This window comes from Phoenix dactylifera, chromosome 13 (genome assembly GCF_051530095.1).
Source record: "Phoenix dactylifera cultivar Ajwa chromosome 13, Ajwa_hap1_PhDact_Kaust_v1.1, whole genome shotgun sequence".
Classification (NCBI taxonomy): Eukaryota; Viridiplantae; Streptophyta; class Magnoliopsida; order Arecales; family Arecaceae; genus Phoenix; species Phoenix dactylifera.
In genome coordinates, this window is record NC_143202.1 from 402066 (window position 1) to 419983 (window position 17918).

A 17918-nucleotide genomic window follows, 5' to 3' on the forward strand; every position below is an offset into this window, starting at 1 on the left:
TTTTTATCTAGATGATTATTCATCCGCATATGATGAATATGTTCCTACTCTAATGTGGGAGCGTCCTGATTGCGCTCGCTGCGAAACTGGACGAGGGATTTGTCGCCCCAATAATTCTAATAGCCATGAAATTATGTGTTTATACCAACCTGAATGCAATGGTCCGTATCACACTTATTGGTTATTTTATTTGGTTTCCCAATTTCTGAACTGCAAAATTCTCAATTCATTCTGCAAAATTTATTTGGTTGCTGATCTTCTCCCATCATCTCTATGCAGGCGGAATATGCAAGAAGCGTTTGATTATAGGTGAGGCCATCTAATTTATCAACAAGGACCAGACATCTTCACCCTCTATTACTGAAATTATATATGGATACCGCACCAGAGCTCGGATAGCGCACCAGAGCTCATAATGCATTCTGATGCTCTTTTACATATATGCAGGTGCTGTAGTCCTGGGCATCTTGGTTCTTTCAGCGACGACGGCAACCACAATTAAGGTATGCCACTCTTCGTTGCTAAGAAGAGAGAACGAAAAGGAGAGTCAACTAAAGGTCGAAAAGTTCTTGGAAGACTATAAAGCTCTTAAACCCATGAGATATTCTTATGCTGATATCAAGAAGATCACCAATCAATTCAAAACTAAATTAGGTGAGGGTGGTTATTGTTAGAAAGAAAGAACTGAAGCTGGGAACAGGGGAGAAGGAAGAAGCTGTTTTCATTCTTTTTTTCTCTACATTCAGTGTACAGATTGGTGATATTTATATACATTTGAGCTGGATTTAAAGTGTAACTAATCTAGCTATTAAGCAATGCAAATTGTAACTGAATGTAACTAATCTAAAATTCAAAGGGATGAAGTTTCTGAATCATGAAGTTTAGAGTCCTGTTTCAACTGGTTTCCGTTTCTCCGTCTCAACAGTTACTGTTTATGAAACGTTTTAAACCGTTTGAAACGTTATGGAAGTTTGAATTGAGAGAGCCGTTGGGGTTCTCATGGGAAGAGCCTGTATTACTGGGAAGAGAGGTTCCGATGTCTGGAGAGGAAGAACCTATGTTCCTGGGAAGAAAAGTTCCAGTGTCTTGAGACTCCCCCTCAAGATGGGCATGGATGTTCATCGTGCCCATCTTGGATAGAAGGAAATGAAAGGAGGTAGCAGACAGAGCTTTTGTGAATATATCTGCTAGTTGAAATTTTGAGCTAATATGAACTGGATTAATAACTCCTGCTACAACTTTTTCCCTGACAAAGTGGCAATCCAATTTTATGTGTTTGGTCCTTTCATGGAAGATTGGGTTTTTGGTGATGTGAAGAGCCGCTTGATTATCACAATATACAAGTGCCGGCTGTGCATGCTGTATCTTGAATTCTTTTAGCAGGGCAAGTAACCAGACAACTTCGCAACTGGTGTGAGCTAAGGCCCGGTACTCTACTCCTGCAGAAAATCGTGATACAGTAGCTTGTTACTTGCTCTTCCAGCTGACCAATGAGTCTCCGATGAAGATGCAAAAACCAGTGACAGACATCCTTGTTTCGGGACATGCTGCCCAATCTGAATCACTATAAGCTTTAAGATGAAGAGGAGATTGTGAGGAAAATAATATACCTTGGCCTATAGAACCTTTCAAGTATCTTAAAATTCTGTGAGCTGCATGTAAATGGATTTGTGCTGGTTTATCCATGAACTAGCTGAGGACATTCACAGCATAGGTTATATCTGGTCTTGTAATTGTTAGGTAAATGAGTCTACCAACCAATCTTCTAAAATTTGTGACATCAACCAAGGAATCTTTGGATGAGTGTGATAATTTGTGATTGATTTCCATTGGAGTTGTGATTGATTTACTGCCGAGAAACCCAATGTCCTCTAGAATTTCGAGAGTATACTTTCTTTGACATAGGTGAATGCCAGCAACCGATCTTGCAATCTCCAATCCCAAAAAGAATTTCAAAGTTCCCAAGTCTTTTATCTTGAATTGAGTATGTAAATATGCTTTGATTGAATCGATTGCTGTCATACTATTGCTGCCCACAATAATATCATCCACATAAACTATAAGAGCTATAAAACCATGCTTATCATCTCTTGTGAACAGGGAGTAATCTGATTTTGATTGCTGAAAACCAATAGTAGTAAGAGAAGAGGAGAATTTTGAGTACCACTGTCTAGAAGCCTGTTTTAGGCCATAAATGGACTTGTGTAATTTGCACACCAAATTCTTGTTAGATGACTCCCCCTTAATCTGATAACCCGGAGGTAATTCCATATATATTTCTTCATCTAACTCCCCATGAAGGAATGCATTGTGAACATCTAATTGTTCCAAATGCCAACCGTGAATTGCTGCTAAGGCAAGAAATACCCTTATGGTTGTGAGTTTTGCAACCGGACTGAAAATCGCTTAGTAATCAAATCCTTCTCTTTGTGTATAATCCTTAGCCACCAATCTAGCTTTGTATCTTTCAATTGTTCCATCTGATTTAAGCTTGGTCTTATAAACATACTTGCATCCTACAGCTTTCTTCCCCGGAGGTAGAGAAGTAATGGTCCAAGTTCCATTTTCTTCCAGGGCTTTTATTTTAGCTCGCATTGCATCTTTCCAATGCTGAGAAGTCATGGCTTCAGTATATGTCTTGGGTTCTTTGATCAAGGAGAGGGAGAGTGTGTATGCTTTGTGGAATGATGAAAGATTGTCATAAGATAGATGCTTGCACAGAGGGTGACAGGTGGAACGAGACTTTGGGTGTTCGGCAGTTGCATTTGTGGCTAACTGGCAATGGTAGTCTTTCAAATAGCTTGGTGGAACTCTGATTCTATTGGATCTTCTGAGGAGAATATCAGTGTTGTGATGTTCATCCTGTGATGGTGACTCATTTGATATGTTTATGTCTACAGAACTGGATGCCGGAGAGTTGGAAAGATGACTCATTTCTGTTTGATATGGTAAGTATATGTCTGGTAAGGCTGGTGGTAATGATGTTGATGAAATTTCAAGTTCTTTGACACTGGAACTTTGAAAAGGAAAAGTGGATTCATAGAAGACAACGTCTCTGGAAATGATACATGATTGAGCTTCTAAGTCATAGACTTTGTATCCCTTAATCCCTGCTGGATATCCAAGGAAAATACATTTGCTAGCTCTGGGACTGAGTTTATTTCTATTGTGTTTGAGTGTGGAAACAAAGCACAGAAAACCAAATACTCTTAAATGGGTATAAGAAGGAACAAAGCCAAAGAGAGTTTCATATGGAGATTTGTTTTTGAGAGTAGGAGTGGGTATACGATTGATTAGATAGGTAGCTGTTAGAACTGCATTGTCACGACCCCCGCCCCGTTCCCGGCGGGCCGCCGCGACGGTCCTAGGGTGCGGGTAGGCATAAGGCCACCAGCCACCGCGTAGAACCCTACTATCTATAAATCATCAATAGATCTTGAAAAAAATTGGCATGATACATGCACAAAATGATCACTTTTCCTATAGTGACCTGTCAGGATTATCTCAATACATACAACACACTACCTGTCAGAGCAGCAATCACATAATCTGTCACATAATAAACCTGGACAATATATAGCAATACATTATCACAGGCACACAATTGATCTGCACACACATATATATATATACCTGCTTCCCAATCCATCCATGGTCAAACCCATATCCACAACAGGATCTACGACTGTAACTATGCACTATATATAATAGAAGGTTTATAATACACCAAAAGATATAAACCTCTATCTACATTATACTATACTATACTATGGAGCGGCACAGCTAGCAGGCAACCACTAATCCTGCTCCTCTCTATACAATACCTTTCCTGCAATCAAAAACATCAAACTGGGGAGTGAGTATATAAATACTCAGTGAGTGGAGTAGAGAGTACTATGCACATGAGACAAGATATAATCATGGCTCGAGGTAAAATCTCAAGATCAATAACAAGATGAACATGAACTCAACATAAAGAATATGGAGTAAATCATCAATATCACCACAATCAATATCAACTCATCTGAAGCATATATGGAATAATCAAGTCAACATATATGCTACTCATGAATATGTTCAACAGGTCATAGTACTGAATCATATAAATCAGGTGTCAATAGGCTGAATCATCAACAAGACAGCTATCGGGAGGTGGGTTTTACGCCCCAGGCGAACCAGCAACAACTCCCTACTGCCATATGCATACATCGAATATGACACCACACCAATATGTAAATCATCACTAGACAGCTGTCGGAAGGTGGGTTTTACGCCCCAGGCGAACCAGCAACAACTCCCTACTGTCACATGCATATGCAGGATAAGACACCATACCGATAACATAAATGCTAGACAGCTATCGGGAGGTGGGTTTTACGCCCCAGGCGAACCAGCAACAACTCCCTACTGTCACATGCATATGCAGGATAAGACACCACACTGATCATATAAATGCTGGTCAGTATCCAGAACAGAAATCCATCTCACATCTACATACTAAACGGCACCTCGCGGGAATTCTACATCCGCGGAAAGCCATACTGCACCTCGCGGGGTCTTACTATGCCCGGCGGCAAGCAGAATATAAGTCGTAGGACCGGCCGATCCTACGCCTAGGGCCGTGTCCCCCCTAGGAAGGGACTGGGCTCCGCCCACCCAGAAGGCTACTATGTGCACAAAGGCCGATGTTCAACCCCATCGACTATAGGTGTCCTGCAGATACTGCCAAGCCATGCATTAATGCCATAATGCACCCTCCCAATACTCTACTAAAAAGGAGTATAATCAAGACTACCACTCACTTGATCATGACCCAATCATAAACTAACATCAGGGTTAGGAGTGAGGGTCAAGGAAGTGCAATACAACTCAATATACCACTAAAAAGGCTCTACAAATCTTTGAAATGGAGAAAATGAAATCAATTTACAAAAGAAGTCATTTCACAATTTGGAACCAATTTAATTACTCATAAAAGAGTATAATCAAGCTACGACTCACAAGTCTTTAAAATAGAGGAAATGAAATCAATTTACAAAAGAATTCATTTCACAATTCGGAATCAATTTGATTACTCATCAACCCCTCGTAATTCCTCTCAATGTTCCCTCAAATGCATGTACAGAATAATCAAGCATGGAGAATCAAAATTATAGAGGAATCTACTACAATATCAATCAATATGCTCAAGTGGAATCAATTCACACTTGGCGACATTCATGAAAATGAATTAAAGATGCTCATGGTGCAAAGTACATGACTCCCACTCACCTGTCAATCTGGCACAGCCCTGATACGCCTCCAAAAATCTACAGCAGGCAGTGGGGAACTTCTTCCTCTTGTTCCCTAGCTTCTTGCCCAACTGTGACATGCATTTACAATACATTTAGTCTTGTATCAAGGGCTATAATCTATGTGCCAATTATAACATAGGGAACTTTAATTGATTCAACTCCCCTGTTCCCTAAATCTTTTCTTTTCTTTCTTCTTTTTCTTTTTAATTAATTAACTCACCATTTATGTGTATTAGGGACTCCTTTGCATGAGTACAAGGTCTCTTTTAGCTTGATCTAGGCTTAATACTCTATTATAGCATGAAATCCCCTATTTTCCACCCGGATGAACAGTAACCCGAACTGACAGTGGGTTACTTCATCCCGGTTTTGATCCACTTTCAGGACTCCAAATTTGATGAAATTTTTACCTAACATTCTACACTCATAGAGAATTCCAAAAAGATAACATGCATCATCATCGGAGGCCGTTTGACCCCTAAATAATTCGCCGAAGTTGGGACTTCGACACAGTTTTTCCGTAGTGCCGGAAAAATTTGTCAAAATCCGATTCTTCTTCTTTTAACCACCTCTACAACCCTTATCCGACCCCTCTAGACTATATCCACCCTTTGTATAGCCTAATGTCATCAAAAGACTAGATAGGGATGGATATTTACCTTTTTCTTTTTGGAAATCGAGGTCCTTGCGTAGAGGAGAAGGAGATCTACGTTTTTCCCTTCAGCTAGAAATGCAACCGGGATCTCCTTCCTCTTCCTTTCTTCCTTTCCTTTCCTCTTCCTTTCTTCCTTTCCTTTCCTCTCCTTCTTTTTCTTCCTCTCTGTCCGTCTGAGACTCCCCTGTGACTCTCTCTCGGTTTCCATCCAAAAGCCACAGCAAACCCCCCAATTAAATCACATCAAAACACTATTCACCCTTTGTTTAATATTATTAAATTCCCATTTTGCCCCTAACACTTCAACATATCTACCGTTATGCCATTAACTTTTGATTCCTTCCAATTTTACCCTTACCACTTCAATGCATCTACAACTATGCCATTATCTTTTGATTCCTTCCAATTTTACCCCTTATATCAATTTTAAAGGACTATTCTATCCTTTTTTTATATAAAAAAAAAATATTTTGGGGTTATTACATCCTCCCCCCCTATATAAAATTCGTCCTCGAATTTAAAAGAGTAAATTACCTGATTACTCAAAGGGGTGAATGTATCTGCTCTTCATATTCTGCTCGGTGTGGTATTGGGAATCAAATAAATTGGGAGTGTTTTACCTTCTATCTCTACCACACAGGTAGGATACACATACTTCGCTTTTATACTATCCCCTACAGATGTACTAATAGCTAAGAAAATATGCATTAATATCTTATCCTTAGCTAACTTCTTAGCAAAATAAGGGGACACAAATGAATGGGTAGCTCCAGAATCAAATAACACTCAAGCTTTAATCTTATCAATGAGGAGCATACCTGTCACAGCTGCATTCGATGCCTGTACCTCCTGTGGATTTACCGTGAACACCCTTCCTTGCCCTCTGCCTATTGGAGCTGACAGTTGAGATGGTCCAGCACTCTGCTGTGATGTTTGTGCTTGACCTCTACCTCTGCCTACAGGCTCCCTACTACTAGGCCTGTCCATCTGCACAGAAGGATAGGATGCCAAAGGCACAAACTGCTGGGTGGCACCCTGCGGGCATTCTCTGACAAAATGACCCGGCTGTCCACATCTGTAGCACACTCCCTGACCCATTCTGCATCTGCCAGGGTGCTGCTTCCCACATATGCCACATACTGGCCATGATTGGAACCTAGATTCAGTTCTGGCCATAGTGACTGGAGGACGAGGTGCTAATGGTAGAAAAGTATCTTGTGATTGACCTCTTTTCCTCCATTTCCTCTTACGTGGGGCAGGTGGAGCTGAGCGTACAGACTGCTCCGTCGGGCCCTCCGAGAGATCTACTCCCTCAGATCTATCTCTACTGCTTTGCCCTTTTTCCATACTCATTTTCCTCTGTTCTCTTTCAGCTCTTTCCTCTTTGTTTCTGGTCTCCCACTGTTTTGCTTTATCAATCAGCCTAGACAAGGTGGGGACCTCTACTGCCAGTACTGCATTATAAAGCGGGGAAATCAGACCCCGCCTGAATCTTTCTATCCTGGCAGCTTCAGTGGGGATGATGTAAGGAGCATACTTCCCCAATCTAGTGAACTCACGAGCGTACTCAGATACGCTCACTCCGGGCATCTGCTTCAGCCTCTCAAACTGAAGAGCCTGATTCTGCCTCTTAGCCGGAGACAAAAACTCATCCATCACTGCTTGCCTGAACTCTTCCCAGGTTGGAGGATTCCTACTGTACAATCTGTCCTCCACGTGCCTCTGGTACCAATCCCAGGCATCTTCCTTCATTGTAAGCCCTACAAGTTCTATAGCACTTGCATCAGAACAGGGCAATCTCCGTATCATCTTTTCAGTCTTCTCCAGGAATCTTTGAGGATCTTCACCTTGATCTTCACCTTCTTCCCCCTTAAACTCCGGGGTTCTAAGCCTCAGAAATTCTTGTACAGTAATCCCCTCATCATTTAGAGCCCGCCTGGCCAAACTTCTTGGCACAGGTACAGGAGGTGGGATGGATACTACTGACGGGGCAGGAGATTTCCCCCGAGCAATCTGCTCCCTCAGAGCCTGATTCTCCGCCAGTAACTGTTCCATCAATGCATCTCTACTTCCTACATCTCCTTGATCATCAACCCTCCGTCTATCAGTAGGAGGAGGTTTTTCTCTTTGGGGCTCGACATGTGCAGAACCCGCATCCAATGCTATATCTGGCTCCATCCTCCTTCCAGGACGAGCAGGTCCTCTCCTTGGAGGTATTCTTTATATCTCTCTAAAAAAGTCAAAAAGAGAGGATGGTCGTTACACACTGAGTCATGATATATTTTACTGAGTTGTAAATGACTCATAAAATAACATACAGAAAAATCCTATGCTCCATAGTATAATCCTATACTTAATCCTGACTCATCCTATTGCTCTGACAGGACTCTTCTTAACCTTTGCTCTGATACCAAGCTTTGTCACGACCCCCGCCCCATTCCCGGCGGGCCGCCGCGACGGTCCTAGGGTGCGGGTAGGCATAAGGCCACCAGCCACCGCGTAGAACCCTACTATCTATAAATCATCAATAGATCTTGAAAAAAATTGGCATGATACATGCACAAAATGATCACTTTTCCTATAGTGACCTGTCAGGATTATCTCAATACATACAACACACTACCTGTCAGAGCAGCAATCACATAATCTGTCACATAATAAACCTAGACAATATATAGCAATACATTATCACAGGCACACAATTGATCTGCACACATATATATATATACCTGCTTCCCAATCCATCCATGGTCAAACCCATATCCACAACAGGATCTACGACTGTAACTATGCACTATATACAATAGAAGGTTTATAATACACCAAAAGATATAAACCTCTATCTGCATTATACTATACTATACTATGGAGCGGCACAGCTAGCAGGCAACCACTAATCCTGCTCCTCTCTATACAATACCTTTCCTGCAATCAAAAACATCAAACTGGGGAGTGAGTATATAAATACTCAGTGAGTGGAGTAGAGAGTACTATGCACATGAGACAAGATATAATCATGGCTCGAGGTAAAATCTCAAGATCAATAACAAGATGAACATGAACTCAACATAAAGAATATGGAGTAAATTATCAATATCACCACAATCAATATCAACTCATCTGAAGCATATATGGAATAATCAAGTCAACATATATGCTACTCATGAATATGTTCAACAGGTCATAGTACTGAATCATATAAATCAGGTGTCAATAGGCTGAATCATCAACAAGACAGCTATCGGGAGGTGGGTTTTACGCCCCAGGCGAACCAGCAACAACTCCCTACTGCCATATGCATACATCGAATATGACACCACACCAATATGTAAATCATCACTAGACAGCTGTCGGAAGGTGGGTTTTACGCCCCAGGCGAACCAGCAACAACTCCCTACTGTCACATGCATATGCAGGATAAGACACCATACCGATAACATAAATGCTAGACAGCTATCGGGAGGTGGGTTTTACGCCCCAGGCGAACCAGCAACAACTCCCTACTGTCACATGCATATGCAGGATAAGACACCACACTGATCATATAAATGCTGGCCAGTATCCAGAACAGAAATCCATCTCACATCTACATACTAAACGGCACCTCGCGGGAATTCTACATCCGCGGAAAGCCATACTGCACCTCGCGGGGTCTTACTATGCCCGGCGGCAAGCAGAATATAAGTCGTAGGACCGGCCGATCCTACGCCTAGGGCCGTGTCCCCCCCTAGGAAGGGACTGGGCTCCGCCCACCCAGAAGGCTACTATGTGCACAAAGGCCGATGTTCAACCCCATCGACTATAGGTGTCCTGCAGATACTGCCAAGCCATGCATAAATGCCATAATGCACCCTCCCAATACTCTACTAAAAAGGAGTATAATCAAGACTACCACTCACTTGATCATGACCCAATCATAAACTAACATCAGGGTTAGGAGTGAGGGTCAAGAAAGTGCAATACAACTCAATATACCACTAAAAAGGCTCTACAAATCTTTGAAATGGAGAAAATGAAATCAATTTACAAAAGAAGTCATTTCACAATTTGGAACCAATTTAATTACTCATAAAAGAGTATAATCAAGCTACGACTCACAAGTCTTTAAAATAGAGGAAATGAAATCAATTTACAAAAGAATTCATTTCACAATTCGGAATCAATTTGATTACTCATCAACCCCTCGTAATTCCTCTCAATGTTCCCTCAAATGCATGTACAGAATAATCAAGCATGGAGAATCAAGATTATAGAGGAATCTACTACAATATCAATCAATATGCTCAAGTGGAATCAATTCACACTTGGCGACATTCATGAAAATGAATTAAAGATGCTCATGGTGCAAAGTACATGACTCCCACTCACCTGTCAATCTGGCACAGCCCTGATACGCCTCCAAAAATCTACAGCAGGCAGTGGGGAACTTCTTCCTCTTGTTCCCTAGCTTCTTGCCCAACTGTGACATGCATTTACAATACATTTAGTCTTGTATCAAGGGCTATAATCTACGTGCCAATTATAACATAGGGAACTTTAATTGATTCAACTCCCCTGTTCCCTAAATCTTTTCTTTTCTTTCTTCTTTTTCTTTTTAATTAATTAACTCACCATTTATGTGTATTAGGGACTTCTTTGCATGAGTACAAGGTCCCTTTTAGCTTGATCTAGGCTTAATACTCTATTATAGCATGAAATCCCCTATTTTCCACCCGGATGAACAGTAACCCGAACTGACAGTGGGTTACTTCATCCCGGTTTTGATCCACTTTCAGGACTCCAAATTTGATGAAATTTTTACCTAACATTCTACACTCATAGAGAATTCCAAAAAGATAATCATGCATCATCATCGGAGGCCGTTTGACCCCTAAATAATTCGCCGAAGTTGGGACTTCGACACAGTTTTTCCGTAGTGCCGGAAAAATTTGTCAAAATCCGATTCTTCTTCTTTTAACCACCTCTACAACCCTTATCCGACCCCTCTAGACTATATCCACCCTTTGTATAGCCTAATGTCATCAAAAGACTAGATAGGGATGGATATTTACCTTTTTCTTTTTGGAAATCGAGGTCCTTGCGTAGAGGAGAAGGAGATCTACGTTTTTCCCTTCAGCTAGAAATGCAACCGGGATCTCCTTCCTCTTCCTTTCTTCCTTTCCTTTCCTCTTCCTTTCTTCCTTTCCTTTCCTCTCCTTCTTTTTCTTCCTCTCTGTCCGTCTGAGACTCCCCTGTGACTCTCTCTCGGTTTCCATCCAAAAGCCACAGCAAACCCCCCAATTAAATCACATCAAAATACTATTCACCCTTTGTTTAATATTATTAAATTCTCATTTTGCCCCTAACACTTCAACATATCTACCGTTATGCCATTAACTTTTGATTCCTTCCAATTTTACCCTTACCACTTCAATGCATCTACAACTATGCCATTATCTTTTGATTCCTTCCAATTTTACCCCTTATATCAATTTTAAAGGACTATTCTATCCTTTTTTTATATAAAAAAAAAATATTTTGGGGTTATTACATGCATCTCCCTAGAATTTTGTTGGAAGTGAAGCTTGGAAGAGAAGGGCTCTAGCAACAGTGAGTAAATGCTGGTGTTTCCTTTCCACTATGCCATTTTGTTGTGGAGGGTAGACACAAGTTTTTTGATGTATAATTCCCTTGGAACTATAGAATTTGGGCATATGAAATTCCAAGCCATTATCAGTCCTGATTTGCTTCACCTTGGCATTGAACTGGGTCTGAACTAAGTGAATGAAAGTTTGCATAAGATATCTAGCTTCATATTTGAACTTCATAAGATATACCCAGGTTATTCGGCTATAATCATCAACTATGGTTAGAAAATAGTGATGACCTTGAATGGATGCTTGGGAATAGGGGCCCCATATGTTGCAATGTATTAAATCGAATGGAGAAGAAGTAACAGAGTTGCTTACAGGAAATGGTTGTTTTTTTTGCTTGGCTAACTGACAAACAGTACATTGCATTGGCTCATTTCCTTTCACATCAGTGACATGAGATTGAATTAAATTCAATCGAAGGTTGGATAAGTGTCCCAGTCTAAAATGCCAAAGATCAAAAGAATGTTCGGCTTTAGCATGAAGAGCCTGACTTTTGGGAAAAGAACTTGGAAGGGTAGTTTGGTTGTCTGCAGAACTTGGAAGGAAGAAATAGAGACCATTATGAACCTTTGCAAACCCAATCGTCATCCATGAAGAGGGGTCTTGTATAAAACATAGTTTGTCCAAGAAGATAAGACACAGAGAAGCATCATGGGTGAGTTTATTGGCCGAGAGAAGATTAAAAGTAAAGCAAGGCACACACAAAACATTTGTGAGTGTTAGATGTTTTGATAGCTTCACATTTCCAATATGAGTCACCCTTGCCTTAGTTCCATTCGGCATTTGAACATGTGCATGTGTTTCAGAAATTAAGGAAGTAAGAAAGGAAACTGAACAAACCATGTGATCAGTGGCTCCTGTGTCAATTATCCATGGAGTTCCTTGTTCCTTGACTAGCTTAGAATTCTGATTGATGACAGAAAGTGCTGAAGAAGTAAATATGGAAGTACCTGCCATGTTAGCAAAGGAGTGAATGTTTGATTCTGTGGATGGCTTGGTCATCAGGGAAGATGAGTCATTTGACTTAGGTTGATGAAACATCTGAGCATTGAAATGATCAATGAGTTGCTGCATTTGAGCTTGTGTGAGCACTGTTTGAGATGAGATTGGTTCCTTCTCTTTGCTCTGATGATTGCTTGATTTGCTGAATATTTGTTTGAAGGAATACTATTGGGATTTCCGGATTTGATTTTGGTAAACTTGAAGTTGGGTGGAAATCCTATCAGCCTATAGCATTTGTCTTTAATGTGTCCAATTTTCCCACAATGATAACACACTAATTCTGACTTCTCTCTTCTCTTTGTATGTGTTACAAAAAATGCAGAGGATTCAGAGGTAGGAAGTGTTAATGCACGTGCTTCCCTTTGTCTTTCCTCTTGTAAAACTAATGAGAAAGTTTTATCTAAGGAGGGCATAGGACTCATAAGAATTACCTGACCTCTTATACTGTCATATGAATCATTCAGTCCCATTAAGAATTTGAACACATAATCCTTCTATTGAACTTCACTGATAGTTCCCACTGCATTGCATGTACAATGTCCACAAGTACACGATGGCAGTGGTCTATAGTTGTGCAATTCTTTCCAAATGGCATTGAGTTGAGTGAAATAATCACTTACTGATTGGGTTCCCTGCATCACCGAGCTGAGTTGTTGTTGAAGTTGATAGATCCTTACATTATCCGGTTGTGCAAACCGGATTTTAACTTTTCCCATACTTCCCTTGCAAAATTTATATACAAAACACTGGATGCAATTTCCCTTGAAATGGAATTCAGAATTCATGAAAGGATCAGATTATTGCATCTCAACCAGGGTAAGTAAAAAGGACTTGTTGATTCTGGTGTGGGAATAGTTCCATCAAGAAATCCCAGCTTATTCTTGACGGAAATGGCCAAAGTGAAGGATCTGTTCCATGAGAGATAGTTGGATCCTGTTAAAGAAGGAGTGGTCACCACAGTGTTAGCGTTATCACTGTGATGAAGGAAAAATGGACTGTTTGGATCTTTGGAGGGAGAAGGAATGTGAGTTGAAGAGTATGCAAGGGATATATGAGCTGAAGATTCTCCATCTGCCATTTTAGAACAATCCTATGACAAAAAGAAATGGCTGATACAGATTAATGCATCTTCAAAGAAGAAGAAGAAGCTTGATTCAGAATTCTAGCACCTGCTCTGATACCATGTTAGAAAGAAAGAACTGAAGCTGGGAACAGGGGAGAAGGAAGAAACTGTTTTCATTCTTTTTTTCTCTACATTCAGTGCACAGATTGGTGATATTTATATGCATTTGAGCTGGATTTAAAGTGTAACTAATCTAGCTATTAAGCAATGCAAATTGTAACTGAATGTAACTAATATAAAATTCAAAGGGATGAAGTTTCTGGATCATGAAGTTCAGAGTCCTGTTTCAACTGGTTTCCGTTTCTCCATCTCAACAGTTACTGTTTACGAAACGTTTTAAACCGTTTGAAACGTTTTGGAAGTTTGAATTGAGAGAGCCGTTGGGGTTCTCATGGGAAGAGCCTGTATTACTGGGAAGAGATCGAGGTTCCGATGTCTGGAGAGGAAGAACCTGTGTTACTGGGAAGAAAAGTTCCAGTGTCTTGAGAGTTATGGCAGTGTATTCAAAGGATTTCTTCCTAATGGAGTACCCGTTGCCGTGAAGACACTCCTAAGATCCATAGGCAGCAACGGTGAAGATTTTGTAAATGAAGTAGGCACAATTGGTAGGATTCACCATGTCAATGTCGTGCGTCTTCTAGGATTCTGTGCTGACGGATTCAAACGAGCTCTTATCTATGAATTCATGCCAAATGAATCGCTGGCAAAGTTCATTTTCTCAGTTGATGGCAGAAGTACATTGCTAGGCTGGGACAAGCTTCATAACGTTGCCATTGGCATAGCTAGAGGAATTGAATATCTTCATCAGGGATGTGACCAGCGTATCCTCCATTTCGATATTAAGCCCCATAATGTCTTGTTAGACAATAATTTTTGTCCAAAGATTTCAGATTTTGGGCTTGCAAAGTTGTGTTCAAAAGAGCAAAGCATAGTGTCAATGACAGCTGCCAGAGGGACTGCAGGTTACATTGCACCAGAAGTGTGCTCTAGGAACTCTGGAAATGTTTCATACAAATCCGATGTCTATAGTTTTGGAAAGCTATTGCTGGAAATGGTGGGTGGGAGGAAGAACATGGATGCTACAGTGGAAAACACCAGCCAAGTGTACCTCCCAGAATGGATCTACAATCGTTTGTATCAGGGGGAGGAGTTTGGGCTCCACATTATTGAAGAGAATGAAGAAATTATTGCAAGAAAGCTGACTATTGTGGCACTTTGGTGCATACAGTGGTATCCAGTGGATCGCCCTTCAATGAAAAGTGTTGTGCAGATGTTAGAGGGAAGCATGGAGAACTTGGTAATGCCTCCCAATCCTTTCACTTCTGCTGGTCCACCAAATACTCACGCAGCTTTGTCCGATAGGCGTCTTAGCACAAATTTGACAACTATCCCCGAACCATACTCTTGAGCAAGAAGAAGTTTGATGTTTGTTAGTGTTTCCGTTACTTCTGTCGAGAAGTGATGCAAGTGTAATCGTCAAAACCATGCCTGCTTATGTTTACGTATCAGTGTGGTGAATAATAAGTATTCAATTGTGGGTTGATGCTGTAATTCAAGGTTTGAGGTCTGTAATGCCGGCATAGATTTACATATATATATAAAAAAAAAATACTGGCATAGATTATTTTTGTTATTATTGTGGTGATAGTTTAGTGCCAATGCTCTTATGAGGTTTCATGATTGATATGCTTATCTTTTAACAGTGGTTAGGATACATACCTGGATTTGATCAAGGGTCATTGCAAAGTAATTTCACTCTAGAACTCCAATAATAAAAATTAATCTATCACAACGTTTTTGTGCGGGAAGAGTACATAGTTTGATGTTCAACAGCTCATGTTGGTGAAACCAAAGGTTGCCCAACTTTATGGGTAAGCAGGTGATTTTCTTCTAGGAAAATTATCCTAATGAGACGTCTGTTTGTTCAGGAACTCTTGCTGGTATGTCCTTTACACCATTGCTAGCTTTTATAAACATAAATCAACTTATGAGCTAAACTAATTATTCCATTGCTAGTTATTTAAACATAAATCAACTTATTTTCAATAGAATATATCAGTTAACAGTTCGAGCTAAAATACTCCCGGAAAAAACCTGGAGTTTTAGGACCGTCGTGAGCAAACTATTAAGAGTGGTAGCGAAATTTCCTGGATACCGTCAAGTGGTCGGTCCCAAGCTTGACCATTACTTGGCCCATGACAGTGTATTTCGGATTCAAACGTTTCCAATACGCCAGCTTATCAATGTGGACTTTTCAAATTCCAATCTTTTGTTTTGGTACGCAACTTTACTTTTTTTTTGCTAAAAGTACGCAACTTTACTTTCAATCCACCTGTTCCTTTTCCCTCCACCGCACTTGAGTCTGAGTCAAATTATGTCTAAGATTCTCTGCAAAGTAAACGCCTATAGGCCTGACAAGTAAACCAAGTCTCTAAGACTCATTAGCTTGTCTAGCATTGAAATTTTCAAAGGAAAGAAAGCCCGGTCTGTCACCATGACCTAATCGGAAACGCGCTTGTTGACTCAACTAATTCAAGTTTATTGTATATTGACTTGCTATCTTTTCATAATAATAGTGACACTAGAGAAAGGATTTCTATGCATCCTTTGTATTGCCATTCTCAATCACATCAACTTATTTCCCTCTCTTATAATCAAAAGACTTTTGTGAGCACTCTTAGTATAACTTGCTAGGGCAGAAATGAGATCTTTTAGACTAGTTTTAAAAGTTTGATAGAGTCATTTGTAGAGGAAGGTATATCACTTTATATCTAGCCACTTATTATTGATAAATTAAATATCCTATTTTCATCGATTCATTTCATTATTGGTAAATTTAATTATTCATGTAGTTTGCTTGTTCAACATTTTTCTTTTTGAGCTACTAGTTTCTATTATCTGACCATGTAAAGATTTCCTATTTCATTGTTTACTAGAGGAAAAATATTCTTTATGATCTACATGTGAGAATAGAGTAATTGGGCTGAAGCCGGCACGCCTAGCCGACTTCAGCCCAGGCCCAAAAACACGGAACAGGGGGTTCCTGCTCCGTCTTCCTCAGAGTCAAGTTGCCACGCCGGGGAGTTAGAATGGCTGTCGGCCGTTCAGTGGCATCGTTGCCATGATCCTCGCAAGCGGTGCAACTGCCCGCGAGCTTATCTGCCTCGAAGAGGAGTTCTCCTCTTCACCCTCCTGAGAGGCACCGAGCTCTCTGTTGCCCAAGGTGATAACCTAAGAGGAGGGTGAATTGGATTTTTTAAATTTTATGACCCCAAATTAATTTATAAATAAGTGCACAATTTTATGACCCCAAGTCTTTGAGACTCATTAACAATGTCATCGGTGTATCCAGACAATGAAGTTCCATTCTTCTCTTGTACCATAGTTTTGGCAGTTGTTTTGCATAAAAATATCATCAAAAAGCATCATCTTCTGACTTAATTATTGTCCTACTTCCGATTCCCGCAGAGCTTAGAGCCACTAATTTTATTTTTTATGAAATATTACTCACTTTTGTGGATTCATATTTGTAATAATCCACAGCCTCACCCAAAAAATCTGGCTTAAAGATATTATTTAGGTTGCCTGGCCCTGTATAAATACTGAAGATCTACTCAGTGCGTAGCCAATTGAAATTAAATGCATGCCCGTATGGGTCCTCCTATACTTTCCAGTGTAAGCCTGGTATTCTCACCAGACTAACGGTCCAAATCTATTCAAATTTAATCGCAAATACCATAAATTTAATCATAAGTCTATGATAAACCTGTGGTCAATTCAAATAGCCCATGTTGTAATGTCCCAAAGTCCATACAGGTCATAGACCGCAGTATGTGCACCTTAAAGATCTAATGTAGTTATGAGTATAGCTGAGCATAGTTGGCTGTTGATCCTGGGTTGTTATAGCATTGTTCCCAGACATATCGCTTGTTCTAATAATTATGCTTTATTCTGCTACGCCCCATCGTACAAGCAACCAGAACAAAATTTCTTATTAGATTATTCTAGAGGGGCCATTTGGATGGCATCCCTGTAAGATACCAAGACTTGCATCACTCAGACATGGAAATGAAGAACTGAAACTAGTGGACTATGTGTGTATAGTTTGGGAAGTCATAATAGATCTTTTCAAGGAAAAAAACATTATGGAGTTCTTTGTTTTAAGAAAATCAAATGTGAACCATTTGGATCAATTATTAGCTATGTTTAAG

General features: G+C 40.3%; 1 protein-coding gene across 1 annotated transcript; it reads left to right on the forward strand.

Annotated features, from left to right (window-relative positions):
* Nucleotides 1-31: 31 nt before the first annotated feature.
* LOC113461350 (rust resistance kinase Lr10-like) lies at nt 32-16398 on the forward strand. Its single transcript, XM_088710119.2, has 5 exons — nt 32-161; nt 280-309; nt 448-660; nt 4153-4156; nt 14197-16398. The coding sequence occupies exons 1-5, from the start codon at nt 53-55 to the stop codon at nt 15113-15115; spliced, it is 1275 nt and encodes a 424-aa protein (XP_088566245.2). The 5' UTR covers nt 32-52; the 3' UTR covers nt 15116-16398.
* The last annotated feature ends 1520 nt before the right edge of the window (nt 16399-17918 follow it).